Genomic DNA, 21192 nt, shown 5'->3' on the forward strand with positions numbered 1-21192 from the left:
GATGCCTCAAATCACATCAAACAATATCGAAATCATGAATCGCACCCCAATTTCATGCCTAATGAACTGTTGAACTTCCAACTTCTAAAACTAATGCCGAAACATACCAAACCAACTCCGATTGACCTCAAATTTTGCAAACAAGTCATAAATTATACAACTGTCCTATTACAACTTTTGGAACCAAAATCTGAGCCCGGTATTAATAAAGTCACCTCTCAGTCAAAATTTTCAACCTTCCAAACCTCAGCTTTCCAACTTTCACCAAATCAAGCTAAAACGACCTACGGACCTCCAAATCTGGACATACACCTAAGTCCAAAATCACCATACAAATCTATCAGAACCATCAAAACTCCATCCGAGATCGTTTACACAAAAGTCAATATTCGGTCAACTCTTTCAACTTAAGCTTCCAACCTTGGGACTAAGTGTCCCAATTCACTTTGAAACATCCCCGGAACCAAACCAGCCACACCGGCGAGTCACGTAACCACAAATGAACATAGAATAAGCAATAAACAGGGGAGCGAGGCTGCACTACATAAGACGATCGATTGAGTTGTCACAAAGGTTCAAATATTTATTTATTAATAATCTATTAGTTTTATTCAATATTGAATTAGTGAATTATATATAATTTTTGAGATTCTAAATTTGAATAATTTTTTCTCTTTTATATATACATTGAAAAAATAGATAATTTTTGTCTATAACAATCAAATAATATAAACATTAAGTTTATTATAGAGATGTTTGGTTGTATTTTGCTTTTGTAAATTCTTCCCTCCCGAGACTTTTTTGTAAAAATTTATTGTGGCACTCAGATATGCATCACCCATTAGTTGCAAAATGAGTTTGTTAAATTTATTGTTATTTTGACAATTTTATGATTTAAATTTATTTTTATGATATTTGAAAGTTATGTTTCAAATTTGAGCCCATTTGGAGCAGATTTGAACATTGAATAGTGTATCAGATTGTTGAAATTTGAAGAATAAGTTTATGCTTCAGAACTTAAGATTCAAAATCTAAGCATTCAATAGATTGAACTAGATAAGATTTAAATTTCTGAAGTTGTATTTGAAAGATAGAAGGACTTCATATTTGATTTCTGAAGTTTGAATTGAAATGATCCAACAACTTCATATTCGAATTTCTAAAGTTACATTGGATAGAAAAAAACTTAAATTTGCTTTGAGATGTTACATTAAAGAAATTGAATTACTTCGTATCGGAGCAAAATTTTGTGTAAGGTAGGTATAACTTGAATGTTGACCCCAAAAATGGGTATATGTGAAAATGACCCGACTTTTCTTTTGTGTTTCCTGTACGTTTCTCTGCCAGTCTGCCTAAGGCCCTTCAAAAACTTTGGGATATTGAAATTAGTCTCAAATTGGTGCCAAAGAATATTCTATGAAAGTCGTATGATTATGATGATCTAGACTCAATTTCCGCAACCCCGAAACAGCCTTGTTTTATACAATTCTTAAGCACCCACTTCTCAAAGAAGGAAGGAGCAGAAGAATCCCAAGACTCAGACTTGAGAGGATCCTTCGTCGTTGCTTCCACTTTCGCTCTATACCCAAATCCATAATAAAGCTACAAATCTTAAAATCAATTTAGATAGAGGGAAAATGGATAAGGTGACGGGTACAACAGTAGGTACGTCTGCAACAACGACAACGGGGTCTTCTGGGTCATCTTCAATTTTCACTAACTATCCCCTTATGTCTGCTCTCATTGCTTTCGCTCTCGCCCAATCCATTAAGCTCTTCACTTCATGGTACCCCGCCCCTTTCTTATTATTGATTGATCCCTAATGTATGTATGTATGTATGTATGTATGTATGTATGTATGTATCTATCTGTCTGTTTTATTGTATTCAAGATATCTTGTGGAAATTCAAGAACGATGTTGGTTTGGCAAGATGTTTGATACCATTTGGTCTCTAAACTCCGGCATTGTTAACTCTGATGCAGATTGTTAGTTTAGTTGTATATTAAATGCTTTAGGACCTTATCCTGCATCCAGATGCGGATCTTGCCATTCACACATGGTTCAACCCAACCTGCTTTCCGGTTGGATCATGTATATAGATGTGAAAAAAATATTAAGAATAATAGATCACACCTGCTTCAGGAACATTGTCTCTAAAATAGATATCTCTGTGGTAGTAATGGGGCAGTTGCACTAAGGAAGAGTGTTAGGGACTTGACAAAGGTGATCGGTACAAAACGCCCAAGCCGGAGAGTAGAATCTATGTCTGTTTTTGCCTCTGCCACATTTCTTCTTAACTGTCACATGTGTACTTTTAATTTTCATTGGCATTTCAAAGGTATATCAACATCTATGCTTTACTATTCTCTGCTTATATTACAAGTGGATTACATGATTTAGACAGAGATCAGGCATTTTGAATGTGGTAATGAAAAAGGATTACTTACAGGTACAAGGAAAGACGATGGGATCTTAAGCAACTTGTTGGATCTGGTGGAATGCCGTCATCCCATTCGGCAACTGTAACTGCTCTAGCTGTGGCTATTGGTTTGCAGGAGGGCTTCGGGGAAGCGCTCTTTGCTTGTGCATTGGTTTTAGCGTGTGTGGTATAATCTCTCTCTCTCTCTCTCTCTCGCTCTCTCTCGTTATTGGACTTCCACCACTTCTACGTATAACAGTTACTGCATGCTAGAAAGAAACAGTTCTCAGCTTGTACATGCCCCATCACTGGAACTCAAATGTAAATATTTGGTGCCTGTAAGATTTTGTACATGCCTCATGAGAGAAAACTCAGAATATCATCTCAGGTTGCCAGTGTATACAATAGAGAGATCTTTCGTGGAATTAGTTATATAGGATTATGGTGTGCAGTCTGTTTAAATATTCTTCCTGAATAAGGGAATTTTACCTGTGCTAGTCACAGTAATTGTATCTAACCTTATAACTAGCAAACATTTTTTAAGATTAACGATGGAATCCTACTCTTCGTTATGCAATAAAGCAAGGTTGAAATGTTGTAAATCTCCGACTTTGTAGCACTAAAATACCTAGGTTATGAATAAATCTGAATCTCTCATGTTATTTATACAAGGAAACAAAGGCAGAAAAGGGAACACCATGCAATTGTCTCAAGCTGCAAGAAGTGTATTTACTCTCACTAGTAGTACCTAGAACAAAGCCTGAGCCCTGAAGCAAGGTGTGAAGAACAAAGGCATGCATCATAGCTAAAGCTTGGCACCCAAATATTTAAAAAATGATTAATTTTTGAGGACCATGAGCTATATTATGAAAAGGTGGGCACCAAAAATAATCTAATGGTCAAACCAATAGATTAATAGTTAGGCAAATGTTTATTGATAAAAATATTGATTATAAGGAGTAGGAAATTAGACATTTGTGTAAGACACCTAGTATCAAAATCAAATTTAAAAACTTAATTGCATCTTTGGATCTGAAACTCAAACACATAGATGACTTTTTGACACGATTGATGTGGTTTTTACTTCATATAACTCCCTTAATTGCAATTGCTTCAATTCATATTCTGATATATTCATAGATTTTTGAATATTGTTTTCTCTCTTATTAAACAAGTAAATAATATATATACATACTTCACTAGTTTGGGACTGAGGCATAGTAGTTGTTGTATACATACTTCACTAGAGCACATATTTCAATTGCGCTTTGTGCTTAAAGTTCTGAAAGTTTTTGGCAGTTTTCTACACTTGTCGCTTTTATAAATACTACTTTTCTGTCAAAATATTGGGGGGGAGGGGGAGTTAAAAAAGATAAAAAGGTTAGAATAAACATTATCAAATACAAGATTGCCGAATCTTTGATATTGCGACATTGCATATTAATATGCATGGTAACACCTTAACCAACAACAACAACCCAGTAAAATCCCTCTAGTGGGGTCTGGGGAGGGTAGTGTGTACGCAGACCTTACCCCTACCCCGAAGGAGTAGAGAGGCTATTTCCAGAAGACCCTCGGCTCAAGAAAACAAAAAGACAAAAGGAGACAATATTAGTAATCCACATAAATCGTTGGAAAAATAGGAACAATATGAAATGTAGAAGAAAGATGCAAAGTTAAAAGGAAAGCTAATAAAAAGGTCCTGCATTGAAAAGCAAGATAGTAAGACACAACATTGCCACTAACTAACTATCTTAGACAAAAAACCCTACTAGACTAGTCTTACAAATGTACGAAGTAATGCATGACTCAAATGCCTCCTAACCTACAACCTTAACCATTTAGCATAAAATAAATTTCCATGAAGAACAGAGTTATTCTCATGTTTTCAAGAGAAAGAATAAAGCTCAATGAAAAGTAAAAGTAAAAACAACGATAAATTTCCTCTATCCTAGATCTAAAACCTTGTTAAGCTTCTGGTATCATTGTTGAATTATTGAATAGCAGGTGAAATGTTCAAAAAAATTGAAGCTTTTAATTTTGGTGAAAAGAAAATAAAAACTCCTTCAATTGGAGTAGGGGTTGTGCTAGACTTGTACACTGGTGACAGCCGGCAGGTACACTGGGAAATGTGTAAGTATAAAAGATCTAAAATACCACCTTTCAGATTGATCACTGGGGATGTCTACTCTGGAATTAAGAGATAGAGAAAGGGAGAGAGTAACCCAAGTTCAATATGTACTCAACAAGATCCCATCAAAGTTGACTTAAGGCCATAAGTCTTGAAGTTACTTTTTGCATGTTGACTAACTAGGATGTGGATCATGGCTTAAAATTGGGCTAAGTCTTACCAGCTATCTATGAAGGATATAGCAAAGGTCCTCGTTGTTGATGTCACTGCTTGCCATCGGATTACCTTCTCTGTTAAAATGATCCTAAAATAAAATTAAATGCAGGCCTGACTACTGGTAATGGGACGGGTCCTTTGTTCCCATGTGCTCTTTTGGTTTGGGAGGCATGTGACACTTAGAATTGGTCAAGATGTCTATGAAATTCACCGGTCTATATTTTTTCCAAAGTAGAGTTTATCTTACTTTCTTGCTCAGCTTAATTTGTTGGGAAGGTGGGATAGATATAATACTTATCTTTGGTTGTTTGATGCAACAATAACCACTTGAAGGTTTATTAACATTAGATCAAATTGGTTCCTCATGGTAAGTCAAGATTCTTCTTATGTATTTTCCAAGGGTAAGTTTAGAGGCTGGTATTTCCGTCCTGTCTTCCGGCCAAAGATGTCCTTTTTCATGATAATCTAATACTATACCCTAATGAGGAAATTGAGCATTTGGTCTTCTGTTGTATTTCTGGTAACCAAGAGATCTCTAATTTGGTAAATCTTGTGGCAGGTCATGTATGACGCCACGGGTGTAAGATTACATGCTGGACGTCAAGCAGAGGTGTGATTCTCCTGTTGATTTTGCTATGTGGATATCTGCTTTTGAGATACAAGCATGCAGTCATGTTTATCAACTTACATGCATGCTGCATTGCTAACATTTTGTCTACAGGAATTCTCAAGCAGAGACTTACAATCCTTTTAGTTCTTTTGGAATAGCACTTTACTCAATTGCGCAGATTTCTGTAAACATTACCAAAATTCAGCTGAAACTCTCTGTTCCTTTTCTTTTCAGGTTCTCAATCAAATTTTATATGAACTTCCTTCTGAACATCCTCTTGCAGATAGCAGACCGTTACGAGAACTCCTTGGTCACACTCCTCCTCAGGTTTCGTTAAATTCTTGTAATTTGGCTTTAATGCTTATCCAATAAAAGCATTCTGAAATTTAACTCCCTACCCCACCCCATTTTGTCATGTTCACAAATTTCCTTTTAGTATTGTTTCATTGTTTTCTATCCCTTGTGTCTTTCTGTCTTCTCTTCATTTTCCTCATGTCTGGGAATATCAGTTTCACCTTCAAAATATAATGAATTTAGTTATTGGTGAATACTCGATAATTCCATCTTGTGCTAGCTTCTGAATTGTACTTGATCATTTTCTTTTCTGAGGGGTGGAGGGGTAAGGTGCACATGAATGATAATGATGTACATGTGTGTGTGTATGCACTGTCCTTGTGAGAAATCTTCTCAGCTCGGAATCCTTCATGGTAAATTGACTACAGATAGCACCTCTTTTCCATCGTCTTCCAACAGTAGATCAAGTTTTACTATGACCTTTCTCTTCTTACACGATATCATAAAGAAAAAGTCGTCTATATCTATACTATATTAAAAACACGAAGCCCCTTAGCGAAATGTCGTTTGCCTTTTTTACCCTTTAAAATTTGAATTCACACTAGATGAAATAGTCATTTTATTATATATCCTAATATTTATGGGTTTGAAATCAATTAAAAAATTTCTTAATAAATTTTTTTCTTATTTCAACTATATTGAAACCCTAATATTTAGAAATTTAATTCAACTAGAACTTTTATATCATTATAATTTCTGGTCCTAAATAATGGTTTATGCACGTTAGTCTAGAACTCTTTTACCAATACGTAAAATGTACAATATTTGAGTACTCTTATTATTCATTGGGAAATAATAGGATTTAGTTATATTGCAAGATGCAAAACTTCGACAAAATAAAGGACTTGGTAGATAGAAATTTGGAGTAGCAACTATTATAAGACACAAGGAAACCAAAGAATTGTGCTATGAAATACCTTCAGCGTGCAGATGTAAAGTTTGTGTATGTATTTTTATCTTTTCTTCCTAATTTTTCAGTTCTTTATCTTTTTTGTTACGTCTTCAATTCTTTTTCCGGTAATAGATTACTAAAAATATGGTTAAAAAAACTTATGGATCATCAATAACTCTTATATTACCGAGAATTTATTCTGTGTCAAAGAGTTATATAACATTAAAAGCACAAAACCCTTTAACGAAATGACCTTTGCTTTTTTCAACCTTTAAGAAATAATTTACACTAGATAAAATTATAATTTAATTATTTTTCTAATATTAAAGACCTTAAAATGAAATAAAATTTGAGTTATTATATCTTTTCTTATTTGAATTATCTAAGAAGTCATAATATTTAGGATCGCTAGCTCCACCTTATTGCCACTTTGACATACGGCGGTTAAGAATAAGAGATTGAAGATTGGAGAAATATTAACTACAATAAGATTTCACATGCTCGGGATAAGCATCACACTGGTAATATGAGCGAACTTACAAGGAGACAGAAACCGGCAACATTGGTTTTCATACTTGGCCTTTATTTGTTTTCCTTTGGAATGAGTTAAAAATTCTTCAAGAACAATTATATGTTGATATTTAATTTTAATATATGGAATTTGTTTATTGTTTTCTATTTTAGATATGCAAGTATTCAAATGTTAAACTTATTATACCTATTTTTCGATAATTCAAAATAAATTACTAACAACGATTACTTACACATTCAAACATCATTCTACATTATGAAGAAGCACATGAGAATCGAGAAACAAATACCTAATTTCAGATGTTATGAAAAATTAGAATTTAATGAGACTTAGACATAAAAACCTGATTTGTTTGTTGGAAGGCTTCTTATTAAAATTAGAATTTATATCATGAACTGATTATAGACACACAAGAAAACTAAAACACAATATTCGTAAAAATTGCTTGAAAGAATTAGTTCTAAATCTGGTTTTAACATAGGATAATATTAACATATTACTTTCAGAATTCATCAACTGCAAGTAATTCATTATAATCATAGACTCTTGCTTCCATAAAAAGACAACATCCGGATGAATCTTGATATATGTAGAATTCAGAAGCATAGTTATTTTCTTCTTGGACAAAAAAAGAAAGCTCTCTCCAAAATGAAGAAAGAGTAGAAATAATCAAAGCATAGCAGCTAGATTCTACTTTCATGATAGTGATTATTCTTTTCTAATTTGTTAGAAATAATTCATATAGTATTTCGTATTAGTTAAAAAACTAGAACAAGTTGCATTTACTCGCAAGAAGAAAAAAAGGCGTCTTGTCAGTTAGCTGGCGTGTTGTGTCTTCTAAAATGACTAAAGAATGCATATGCATATATAGCTTTTCAAGAATTTTTTTAGAAAAAACTCTTAAATCTTCAAAAGTTATATGTTCTAGCTAATACTAAAAAGGAAGCAGGATAATTTGTAAAGTTTAAGTAATAAAACTATAAAACTGAAATAAATCTTAAGTTGAATATATTAACCGAGATAACTGAGGACCTTTTGTGGGGTAAAGTTTCTTTCTTTATTGAGTTAGTTAAATCGGATCAACATCCATCATATTCAGGAGCTTAAATTCTCTTTAAATTTTATTTCTTAGTCAAACACAAATTTTCATATAATATTTATGTAATTTTTAAAAAAATTGTATTCGTTCAGAGAGGGTTTACGCGCAACGCGTATCCTTAGACTAGTATATATAAAAGATGTTGTATGAAATAATGCTAATGGAAAATCTCAGAATTCACCATTCACTTTAACAACTCCAAGAGTGAACTTCTTCACAATGTTTTATTAGAGTACATCTATGATTTATGTTACCTACATATCACATGATTAATTGTAAAGAGTTCAAAGAGTGAACTCTACACAGCTTTAATCTGGACAGCTTTCCACTGCAGGTTGTTGCGGGTGGATTGTTGGGATTGATGACTGCAACGGCTATTCATTTTATCACCGGCTGGGGATATAGAGCATGACATTAAATTAGCTGTTGCTGGTTATAGTTACAGTCCCTGAAATACTTGACAATGGTGATCAGGCCAAAATTGCAGATATGTCATTTCACCTTTGAATTGCCTTAGTTGGTATTACCCGTTTTGCACATTTAAGTATTTCAGATACGTCGTTGTCTCCTAACAGTTTTCAGAAGAACTGCAAACATTCATATAGGAGTTTCACTTTACACGCTGTAAATAAATATTGACAGTTGAATTGTAGCTACAAAGAACATTAACCTGTAACTTGCCCTTCATTCTTTTCAGGAATTACTTATAGAGTGATTGTTGTATCTGCTTGTGCTCTGCTAAAACTGATTAACTGAAGAGTAACACATACCTAATTCTCCAACTTACAGCTTCTTCCATTTGTCCAATTAATTTGGTAAACAACTTTGTTCCAAGTTCCTAAATATGGATAAGCAGCTGTGTGCTATTCATTTTTTCTGATTATAAATGGTGCAGGTGCTATTACAATTTTTTAAAGTAGAGCAGTCATAATTCCAAGTAGAAGTGAGTTCAGAATTTAGAGTCAGTTGGTTCACAATGAATAACTTTGTTATATATGTGCATTTTAAATCTTTTTGTATTGGCTGGATAAATGTATAATAGCACTTGCCCGAATTTTTCATTTAAATACTTGAACTAAAGGTTGTTCCTATTAGACACCTGAAGCCAAGCTCAATTTTGCCTATTAGGCCCTTCACTAACATTTGGTGAAAATAATAAGACCGTACACGCCAAATACATGTCAAAGAGATGAATGAAATCACAACACATGGGCTTTTGACCTTAAAAGTATTAAGTAAAGTTTTTCTTTTTCTTTTTCTTTTTCCTTTCGTCTTCTTCTCGGATTTGCTGACATCAGTGTCACGATCAGAAACTAGATTCAATTCTAATGTTTCACCAAATCCAAGCTCATACCTGTCAGCATGTGAAAAACATCCAGAAGTTCAATGGTTTGATTCAGCTCTTCAGCCAGAATAGCTTCATTAGCTCCCAATTCCATAACTGTTAAAATGGACTATAGGTCTCCTTCTTTCTCTTTACATGAGGTTACTTTATGCTTCTTAGATAAATCAGGGAGTTGTCAATTTTATTCTTGAAATTGAAAACAAAAAAGACATGGAAAAACCCTGCTATATTTGATCTTGTTAAGGATTATCTTTACAGTAGTAGTCACATTATGAAATGTTTTTCATTTGATGATTGTCTTGAACATACACGTAATAGCCGGTCATTAATTCTTGTGCATTGAAAGAGTGAGAATGAGAGCAGTGAAAATGAAGGTGATTCAAAGCTTCTGTTTTTGAAAGGGGAATGGGCCGGGGTGGTTGATGTCCGTGGATGTGTGTTATGAATTAGAAGGTTTATGTGGATATGGAGTAGGGATGGCAATGGGTCGGGGCGGCTGCGGGGCAGGGCGGGTTTTGGATGTATGCTGTGCAGTGCGAGTTTGAGTGTGTGTGGGTGAAGAGCGAAGCGGATTTGAATGTATGGGGGTGCGGGGTGGTGCGGGGTGAGATATTTTCTTTTTAAGTTCATGCAGGTGCGGGGCGGTTCTGGGTTGATATCATGAATTGACTGTTGTTGCGTATCATTGCGGTCTCGTCCTAATAATACCATTCACTTTTATTTGCTGTTCTATCTTGCATTACTTTTCTAGTTTATAGATAAAAGAATTTCTTTTTTTAGCTTAAAAAAATTTAACTATAAATGGGGTCTCTGTATAACTATGCATTAATTCATATTAACATAAGTAGTGAAATCAAAACTTGTGAAGGCTATCGTACGATCAAGTTAGTTCTCTAAAAAATATGGATAGAGCCGAAGAATATGCCTAGGCGGTAATGACTCTCGAGACACTATTAACCATCAAAATTCAAATTAAAAATAAAAAGAAAATAATTGAAAATGTGTACTATCAAAAGAATTTGAAAAGGTGACACGAAGAATTGATTTGTAAATACAAACTTGGCCAATAAAAACGACAAGAAGGGATTAAGTATATCTGGTCAAGAATATCATTTAGATTGCAATTTTGAAATATTTTTCGATCTGAATTCAAATGGGGTCTTTTCCGGCGATGAAAACACAAAGTAAAAAACGAAGGGAGTCGCACTTAGCTTCGACTGCTTCGGCCCCTAGGGTTTTAGCTAGTTCGAGACCTGCAATCGTGGCCTCATACTTCGCCTCATTGTTAGTCAATTTTATAGTTCTAATGGACTACCTAACTACGTTACCCCTAGGCGGCTTCAGTACGATGCTGAGTCCGGACCCCTTTGCGTTCGAGGCACCGTCCGTAAATAGGGTCTAGATTCCCGAGGAAGACCCTGAGGTTACTAGCAATTCCTTTTCGACTTCAGGTATTAAGGCCGGTGTGAAGTCAGCCACGAAGTCTGCCAAAATTTGAGATTTGATGGCGGTCCGGGAGCGATATTCGATATCGTACCCACTAATTTCTATGGCCCATTTGGCCAATCGGCCTGAGAGCTCGGGTTTGTGCATTATGTTCCTTAACGGGTAAAAAGTTACAACGCATATGAGATTGCATTGAAAGTATGGCTTCAACTTTCTAGAGGCGGTTAGCAAAGCCAACGCCAATTTTTCTAGTTGAGGGTACCTTGTTTCGGCCTCGCCTAGGTTTCTACTAACATAATAGATAGGAAATTGCGTACCTTCCTCTTCCCGAACTAAGACTCTGTTTACGCTATCTCGGATACCGCTAAGTACATGTATAGCTGCTCGTCCGTCTTCGGAGTATGGAGCAAAGGTGGACTCGAAAGGCACCATTTGAGTTCTTCCAAGCCTGTTGGCACTTCGGGGTCCATGGAAAGTTATTCTTTTTCTTCAATAACGAGAAAAATCGATGAATCTTATCGAAGGATCTCGATATGAATCGGCCCAGAGCGGTTATGCGCCCGATTAGCCTCTCAACGGCCTTGACATTGTCTACCACGATGATGTCCTCTATAGCTTTGATTTTATCGGGATTGATCTCGATCCCTCGGTTGGATACCATGAATCCAACGAACTTTCCGGATCTGACCCCGAACGCGTATTTCTCCGGATTCAGCTTCATATGTATTTCTTCAATACGTTGAAGGTTTCCTACAAGTGTTTCAAATGATCCTCTGCTCGCAGGGACTTAACTAAGATGTCATCAATATAAACCTCCATTGATTTTCCTATTTGTTCTTCGAACATCCGGTTTATTAGGCGTTGATAAGTGGCACTAGCATTTTTTAGTCTGAACGACATTACGTTATAACGATAGGTGCCGAATTTAGTGATAAAGGAAGTTTTCTTGATCGCCCAGGTCCATCCGGATTTGGTTGTTCCCGGAATAGGCATCGAGAAAATTGAGTATCTCATGCCCGACTGTCGCATCAATCATGCGATCAATATTAGGCAAAGGAAAAGAATCCTTGGGGCACGCCTTGTTCAAATTTTTGTAATCTACACACATTCTTATTTTATTTCTCTTCTTAGGTACTACAACTACGTTAGCCAACCAATCCCGATACGTAACTTCCCGAATAGAACCTATTTTAAGGAGTTTGGATACATCGTCTTTGATGAACGCATGCTTGACTTCGGATCGAGGCCTCCTTTTCTATTTAAACAGGTGGAACTTCGGGTCCAAGCTTAGCTTATGAGTGGTTACTTCTGGCGAGATCCTTGTCATATCCAAATAGGACTAAGCAAAACAATCCACGTTAGCAATAAGCAATTTAATGAGTTTTTTCTTGAGATTGGAAGTCAACCCCGTTCCCAAGTATACCTTTCGATCGGGCAAATATTCGATCAACATGACTTGCTCTAGCTCCTCGACCGTCGACTTAGTGGCATCAGAATCATCAAGGGCTATGAACGACCTAGGAACTTCGTAATCAACTTCCTCGCCTATCTCCTGCTTCTCCGGTTCGATCGGGCTAGTGTCGGTGATTACTATTTCATTTCTTCCTTCCTAACCGAATGTGAATTCTTTGATGTCGAGAGCGCGAATATCGGGGTCACCTTGTCGACCGGAAACATTTCTTTTGCGGCCGATTGTTCTCCGTAAACTGTCTTGATCCCTCCCGGTGTGGCAAATTATAATGCCTGATGTAGTGTTGAGGGTATTGCCCTTATGTTGTGAATCCATGGCCTTCTGAATAGAGCACTACATCTCATATCTCCTTCAATCCATAGAACTTTGTTTCCTGAATGGTCGCGACGGTGTTTACTGGCAGGTTTATCTCCCATTTGGTAGTTTCACATGCCATGTTGAATTCGTTTGAAATTCGGTCTGCAGGCACTATTTGGTCTTGTAAACCTAGTTGTTCCACGACCCTCGATCTAATGATATTGGCCAAGCTACCTGGATCAATTAACACACTCTTAACTCGAGATTTATTTATGAGTACAGATATTACCAGTATATCATTATGTGGTTGCACGATGCCTTCGGTATCCTCGTCGTTGAAAGATACGGTCCCCTCCGGTATATAATCTTGAGTTCGTTTTTTCGTTGTAATGGACACCTTAGTGCGCTTTGCATTGGCCCCTGATGGGACGTTGACTCCACCAATGATCATGTTAATGGCGTGATGGGGTTCCTCTTGCTCGGTCTACTTGTTAGAGTCCCTATTCCTGAAGTGATTTTTGGCTCGATCACTCAAAAATTTTCGGAGGTGTCAGTTATTGAATAACCAAGCTACTTCTTCTCTTAGCTGTCTGCAGTCTTCGATTCTGTAGCCGTGAGTGCCATCATACTTACACATTAGGTTGGGGTCCTTTTGGACAGGATCAGACTGCAACGATCGAGGCCATTTGGTATCTTTGATGCGTCCGGTGGAGGATACAATATTGGCAGCATCGACACTGAAGTTGTATTCCGATAATCTCAGTGCCTCCTTGGCCCTGAGTGGCATGTCGAAACAGTTCTTGCTCATGAGTCCCCGACTATTGTGACCTCGATCGTTCCTTTTTTCACTCATCGCAGGGTTGCGTCCGGATCCATTACCCCTTCGATCTCCGTTATAGGGTTGGTATTGATCTCTGTTCGATCTTGGTTCATGATCGACAGCTCTTTTGGATCTGTCACTACTTCTGACGGGATATACTGATCTGGGAAGGGTCCTGAGCTGATCATCTTCGACTCTGATTTTTAATTGGTACCTGTTATGGACGTCGGCCCAAGTTACCGCCGGTTATTTTACCAAGTTTTGTTTCAACTACTGTGAAGCCAATGAGCTTTGAGGGTTAAGTCCTTGGGTGAATGCCTTAACGGCCCAATCATTTGCGATCGGAGGCAGATCCATCCATTCTATTTGAAACCTCGACACAAATTTCTAAGCATCTCGTTATCCCTTTGCTTTACTTTGAAAAGGTTTGACTTCTGGGTCTCGACCTTGGTGGCCCCGACGCGCGCCTTTACAAAAGCATCTGCAAGCACAATAAATGAATCAATAGAATTAGGGGGTAAGTTGTGATACCATATCATAGCTCCTTTTGACAAGGTTTCACCGAACTTTTCAGCACAACGGATTCAATTTCATCATCTTCTAAATCGTTCCCCTTGATGGCACACGTGTAGGATGTCACATGTTCATTTGGATCAATTGTTCCATTGTACTTCGGAATTTCGGGCGTATGGAATTTCTTTGGGATTGGTTTCGGATCTGCGCTCGGAAGGAAAGGCTTTTGGAAAAATTTCTTGGAATCCAGGCCTTTCAATATCGAGGGTGCTCCTGGAATCTGATCAACGCTGGAGTTATAGGTCTCCACTTTTTTGTCGTTAGCTTCGATCTTCTTTTCCCGCTATTCTACTCGCTTCGTCAATTCCTCGAGCATCCTTACTATTTCGGGGTTGGCCCTAGTTTCAGCATTACCCGCCCTTTTTTAGGTTCATTCATTTCTTCAGGTGTTCTCCCGGGATGGTTCGGGCTCAACTCTGTTGGGGGCGTGGCTTTGGTTCTGTAACTGGGCTATTGCCACATGTTGAGCTTGTAACATTTCGAAAATCATCCGCAAATTGATCATATCGCCTTCATCGTCGTGCGTATCCTTGGCTACCGACCTGGCTCCCCCATGAATGCTTTTTTCTGGGTCGGTGGACAAGTTAGCGTCGATGGCCACATGGGAGTTAGCATCGATTGGGTGTGTGACCGGGGCTCCGTTGGGGTTTGCAGAGGAAACCTCGTTGCTGGGCACTATTTTATTGTTCTTGCCATGGTGACTAGAGTCACCATCAACGTTCAAATGAGCAAATTGAGAGTTTGATATTCTTATATTTAACCTGAAATTAAAATCTCAAAGAACAAGATTAAAGCAGAGTGCATTACGAAAATTTGTATCAAATTGTCACTATTATCCTTAGCCCCACAGTGAGCGCCAAACTATTTACCCTAAAAACGTATAACAATTGAATTTATATGTAATTTTAAGGATATGTAGGTTAATTCAATATAAACGATTAATGGCGTTAGATTAAACAGATAAAGGACGTAATAAATTTCCAAACCAATAGTGAGAGTGATCTCGGACTCAGTAATGGCTTAATGAAGTGCCTGCCTCCTCAATGTCGGGCTCACAATAATGGAGAACTGATGAACAAAAGTTGGAACAGAGAAAAATAATGATAGTTCCTTGATATACGTGTTACATTGTGTCCTATGAATAATAAGTTTTTCTCTTTATATAATAGGTGAATTTTACCCTAAGTACAATTCTAAGAAAGGCAAAAATCTTTCTTCTTGCTATTCACTGATCCACTACTGATACGAGCCGAGATTTACGCCATGACATTCGGTTGGACACGAATATCACGACTCTTTGTTAGTCGTGTGCGATCGTTTGATAATGCCCCCCGAAGCTTTGTGGTTCGAATCGGACCTGGGATATATGGCCCCGATGCTTCCGAGGGCAGGTATTTTGCTCGAACCTCGATGCGAGGGGATCCTTACTTTGACTCTGATTCGTACGGTTGCGTCTCTGCTCCATTTGATTCACCAAATATTGAGGTGTCTGACGGGCTCGGTTTCACCCGTATACAATATGCACTTTCTTATTTTTCTAAATCTTTAAATTAATTTTTACAAGATAAAGATTTAAAATTATTTTATCACTTTAAATACAAATTTATCGCTAATTATCATGGATACGTGTATTGTACGTAAATGTAAATTGGTTTACCGAAAAAATACTTTAGTATTTGCAAATAGAGACTAGCTTAAAATTCATCGTTTAGCTATAAAAAAATCAATTTGCAAATCCAAAAAAAAATTACATATGGTCTGGCACCAATACAATCACAAAAAGAGCATTGATAGCTTGGGACAAGATGTGTCTGCCTAAATCAGTAGGGGCTATAACTTGACAAATCTCCAAGTGTGGAATAAGGTAGCAATAACTAAAACACACTGGGACCTGGCTCATAAGGAGGATAAAGCTTGGATAAGATGGATTCATGCATACTACATCAAAGGGCAAAGTATACTTGACATGGCTATCCCACAACAGGCAAGTTGGATGGTGAGGAAGATTCTGGATGCTAGGAAAAATATGCAGCGAGTACCAGCTCTAAAGCAGAAGAAGAGCTTCATTAAACATATATACTTAGGGCTCCTGGGTAATCATGACAAAGTGGAATGGAGAACTTTGTTATTCCATAATGAGGCTAGACTTAAAACAGTATTTACAATGTGGCTCTAGTGTCATGAAAGGCTGTTAACTGTGGATTGATTAGCCAAATGGGGAATCCAAGTGAATTCACAGTGCATTCTATGTATGGCTGCAGATGAATCACATCTCCATCTTTTGGTGAGTGTAGCTTCTCCAAAGCAGTATGGATGAGATTGTTAAGATGGTTACAACTATTGGATGCTCCAACTAATTCTTGGCAACAAGTGTTTACATGGTTGCTTTTTCAATCCAAAGATAAGTCATGTAAAACAAAGATACTCAAGATGATGTATGCAGAATACACCTACGTGATTTGGAAAAAGAGGAATATTAGAGTGTTTGAAGATCAAGCAAGGAATGTAGAAATAACTAGAGAAGTGGCATGCATATGCAACATTAGAGCATGAGGGGGAGTGAGGACAAAGATGCAGCAACTTCATTTCTAAAGGCAAAAGTAACAATACAAAGACTGGCAGGCAAAGATAGTTCTATGAGGCTTTATGTACTACATATAGTATAGTTATAGAGATAGGGTTATGTATGGATTGTCGCAAGTCGAGGATAACTATGCTGTTTTATAACGATTGCTTTGGTGATTAATAAAAATTATAATTACCAAAAAAAAATTATTTATAAATACTGACTTTGGCACAGATACTTTAGTATAATTAAAATAGAGTTAATACCCTAAAATCCCCTTAAACTATAACATTTTTGTTAATTTCCTACTTAAACTATTTGGTGTCCCCAAACATTCTCTGAACTATATTGTCCTTCGTATTAAAGCCCCCTCGTCGCTGACCTGGCATAACGTGTGCAAACACTCGCTTAAGAGCGCGTGACAGCTGAAAAAAGCCATCAAAATGGCTTATATGACAGAAAATAATGGCCAATTAGCCTAACCCTATTTCACATTTATTTTTTTAATAAATATTCTCCATATTTCAGTTATATCCACCTTTCTTCCTCATTTTTTAACTATTTTTCCATTTTTTAACATTTCTTCTTTATTTTTAACCCTTTTTCTTCATTTCGCCATATGAGTTTCCTCTGAAAAAATTTCTCCCTCTCTTGTTTCCTCTGAAATGATTTATTCTCTTTCTTGTTTTAGTCTTCTTTCATTTCTTACACATATTGTTGAAAGAATACCAATTTAAATATTCTTATTAAACTCAATACCTTGTAGATAATAAAGTTGAATATCTTGAACCTTCTTTATGTAATCTGGAATTAGAGAATATAATTTTATTTGTTGGCCAATTGATTTTTTATTTGCGAAATTTTATTTTGTGCAATCTTTTTTATGTAATATAAGATGATTTTTAAGAAACACTATATGTCTTTATTTATATTTTTCTGTGGTACAAAGTGAATATAAATGACTTATTCAATTGAAGTTTAGCATCAAGCATAATCACAAATAAAATTAATACAATGCATTAATTATTATTTTGGCCAAAACTCATAAAATTAATTAATTAATCATCCCAGAATAATACATCATGAGTAAACTGCATAAAAAACTCTTTAAAAATCATAAGTTAATATAGTTAGACAGACGCAACATGGGGTTTTAATATATAGGGGAATATAGTTCAGGGGGGTTTTGGGGATACTAGATAGTTTAAGTAGGTAACTAACAAAATGGTGAAAGTTTAGGTGGGTTTTAGGCTGAGTTGAATAGTCACGTGTAGTGCTACATGTCACATTTTTTAAATAAATAGGACAGTGTACTACACGCACCTCTAAGAATGCAATGAGTGATTTTTAATATGAAGGGCAATATAGTTCATGGAGGTTTTTGGGGACACTGAATAGTTTAAGTAGGAAATTGACAAAAATATGATAGTTTAGGGGGATTTTAGGGTATTATTTAAACACTTCTTTGAATATGAAATAAGAATTTTTATTTATAGATATCTAACCTTGTTTTTTCAGGAAAATCATATCCAAACACAATTAGAACCAAATACTACATTAGTACTATTTTTACAAATTGAACTTGTAATTTTCTTTCTTTCAACCAGATACAGCCTGATCGTCTATTGTCTTTGAAGTTTGAATTGGCCAAGTGTGGTACCGTGTCATCAACAGGAAGAGAATGAGCAGAGGTATCGACAACAACAATAGGAGGAAGAAGAAGGCGGAAGACGACGAGGTTGAAGAGCTGCTGCGGGCGGCAGAGGATGACGTATTCCTCAAGCTCAGCCTCAATTCCCATATGGCTCGTGGTTCTTCCACCCAATTCATCGATCCAGATCTCGATCAACGTTTCCGTGCCCTCAAATTCAAGCAAACCCCCAAAACCAAAAACCCTATTCCCCAACAACCATGTTCAACCTCTACAGCTTCCGATGTTAACTTGTTTCCCAGATTTGCAGCTCTCAAAAGCTCCCTTCCCGCTTATTCTTCTTCGGCTAACCAACAGGCTGCGGAGGAGAATGAAGAGGATGACGATGAAGTTGAGAAGGTGATTAAGTGGGCCATTGATGCTGCTAGGCTTGACCCTTCACCTCCCTCTGACACTGATGAAGATGAAAATAGTGAGGATGATGTCAGCTAAGCGGAAATGATTTATGAGTGTGTGTGGTATTTTTTATTTTCACCTGGTGTGGTTGCCTCATATATTTGATACTTACAAAGTCTTTGCAATGAATGCATTCTGTTATTTCTTCTAATTGATGAATTGTGGCTGGATGTTTAGATTTGAAATTGGTAAGAGCTTGTATCTATTGTCATTCTTATTGCTATGCTGATACTACTTGTTTATGCTTACTGTTAACCAAAGTTGCTTGTTTACATTATTAGGCTTAGTAATATACCTTCCCCTAAAAGTTAAAATGTAATCCTGATTGTCCTTTAATATTGATAGATGAAACCTAGAATATGAGGTTGTCTTTTTAATACCCTGCCGTTGTTCAAACATCATAATGGTCTGTGTTGATATTTGGATGATTTTCTGGTCGCTGGAATTCTCAACTTAAAAGCAATTGTACTCCTGTAACATTTGGATGATAGAACAAGTTCCGATTGAATATTTATATAACTGGTGTTGTTGATGGAATATCTTAAAGCTAGTTTTGTAGCCTGAGGATTTAGTTAGAAAATCTCATATGTACTGTTAGTGATAAATAGCAGGAGTACCTTGTTTTTTATTATATATATTGCTTTAGGCATCTGTATCTTCTTACTTTACTGTTATTGTTCATTAACTTTCACATCTACTGCTTTGTTTACAGCGTATCAAATATTTTACTAATATGTTTAAATGCCTAGGCATCATCAGTACACTGATTTTTATGTTTTCAACCTCAATTGTGTACGTAGATATTTTCTCTGGTTGAACAGGGGACTGGTCCAGTGCAAATAAGGTGACCATTTCAACCTTGTTTCAGTTCACAATATTGCTATATAACAAAGAGAGATATCCATGGCTGGCTGCTTATGGTATTTGTTTTATACTTATAAATCTTAGGGGTCGTTTGGTAGGGTGCATAAGTATAATGCTGAATAGGGTGTATTAGTAATGCTGGTATTAGTTATGCTTGCATTAGTTATGCTGGTATTAGTTATGTTGACATATTTCTTATCCATTGTTTGGTTTGATGTATTAAAGCATTGCTCAGTTTCTAAAAGAATTGTTTGTTTACAATAATGCCCTCAAAACTAATCCACACTCTAACTTTTTAAAAGAAACATATGTTGAGAAAAGTTTTTATGTGAAAAAGTTTAAAAAATTATTTTATTTGTCTACCTGTATTGTAAAATAAAATTTAATATTTATTTATAAAAAAGGAAATATGTTAAGTATTTATTTATTTACTAGGGATATAATTTTATTTCTCACTATTTGGATTATTTTGAACTTGCATTAATATACTAACTAGCATATTTTAATCAAGCATAAATTTTGAAGGACAATTTTGTCTTTAACTAAGCTAATACATGCATTAAAACCCATTGCATTGCTAATATCATTGTTTTCTATGCATTAGTTATGCATAGAATAATACCAAATAGGATGTATAACTAATGCTTGCATAACTAATGCATAGGTTCAAAATGTCTACCAAACAATGTATTATTAATACACAAAGCTAATGCATGCATTAGCTTATCCAATGCATCCTACCAAACGACCCCTTAGTGTGCACCGACAATAGTGGGGCTATAACATGGAAAAGAGCTATAATTTTCATGGATTGATGTAACAATTCTTTTATGCTATTAATGAATTTTAACATAGTTATAAGTTTCACCTAATTATCAATTAGTAATTATTTGAATTTTACTTGTAATTGCCTAATAAATGACCTGATTATGTAAATATTTTACACGATCTATGCGTAATAAAAAATTTCATGGGACACGCTATTTGGTCGGCCCCATTTAACTTGTATTCACTTTTTAAAAGAAGTTTAATTAGTACCCAAAGTACAGATAATTTCAGACCTTTATTCTTAGTTGATGTGAAAATGAAGGTGACGATGGATTTACATGGTGTTTGCGACCAAGTTTTAAGGTGGTTTATAGTGTTTTACGGTAGTGTGGTGATGTGGCGCTCCTCTCTTTGCTACTGCTGGTGTCTTCTTCTTCTTCTTCTTCCTCTTAGTTGCAAAATGAGTTTGTCAGATTTGTTATTATTTTGACAAATTGATGGTTGGAGTTGGTTCTTTATGATATTTGAAAGTTATATTTTAGTTTTGAGCTCATTTTTGAGTAGATTTGGATATTGAATCGTTTGTTGGATTGTTGAAATTCGAAAAACAAGTTTCTGTTTCTGGACAATTTGCACTTCAGACTAAAAAGTCTTAAGTGCATGCAAAAATTAGCTGCCCTG

The 21192-nt window shown here is 36.0% G+C and overlaps 2 protein-coding genes across 2 annotated transcripts; both read left to right on the forward strand.

Annotated features, from left to right (window-relative positions):
• Positions 1–1323: 1323 nt before the first annotated feature.
• Positions 1324–8977, forward strand: LOC104231958 (uncharacterized). The gene is made up of 5 exons (XM_009785041.2): positions 1324–1786; positions 2451–2607; positions 5327–5377; positions 5612–5704; positions 8589–8977. The coding sequence occupies exons 1-5, from the start codon at positions 1638–1640 to the stop codon at positions 8664–8666; spliced, it is 528 nt and encodes a 175-aa protein (XP_009783343.1). The 5' UTR covers positions 1324–1637; the 3' UTR covers positions 8667–8977.
• Positions 8978–18453: 9476 nt separating this feature from the next.
• Positions 18454–18915, forward strand: LOC104231957 (uncharacterized). Its single transcript, XM_009785040.2, has one exon. It carries the CDS (start codon positions 18454–18456, stop codon positions 18913–18915), a length of 462 nt encoding a protein of 153 aa, XP_009783342.2.
• Positions 18916–21192: the final 2277 nt, after the last annotated feature.

This window comes from Nicotiana sylvestris, chromosome 4 (genome assembly GCF_000393655.2).
Source record: "Nicotiana sylvestris chromosome 4, ASM39365v2, whole genome shotgun sequence".
NCBI lineage: Eukaryota > Viridiplantae > Streptophyta > Magnoliopsida > Solanales > Solanaceae > Nicotiana > Nicotiana sylvestris.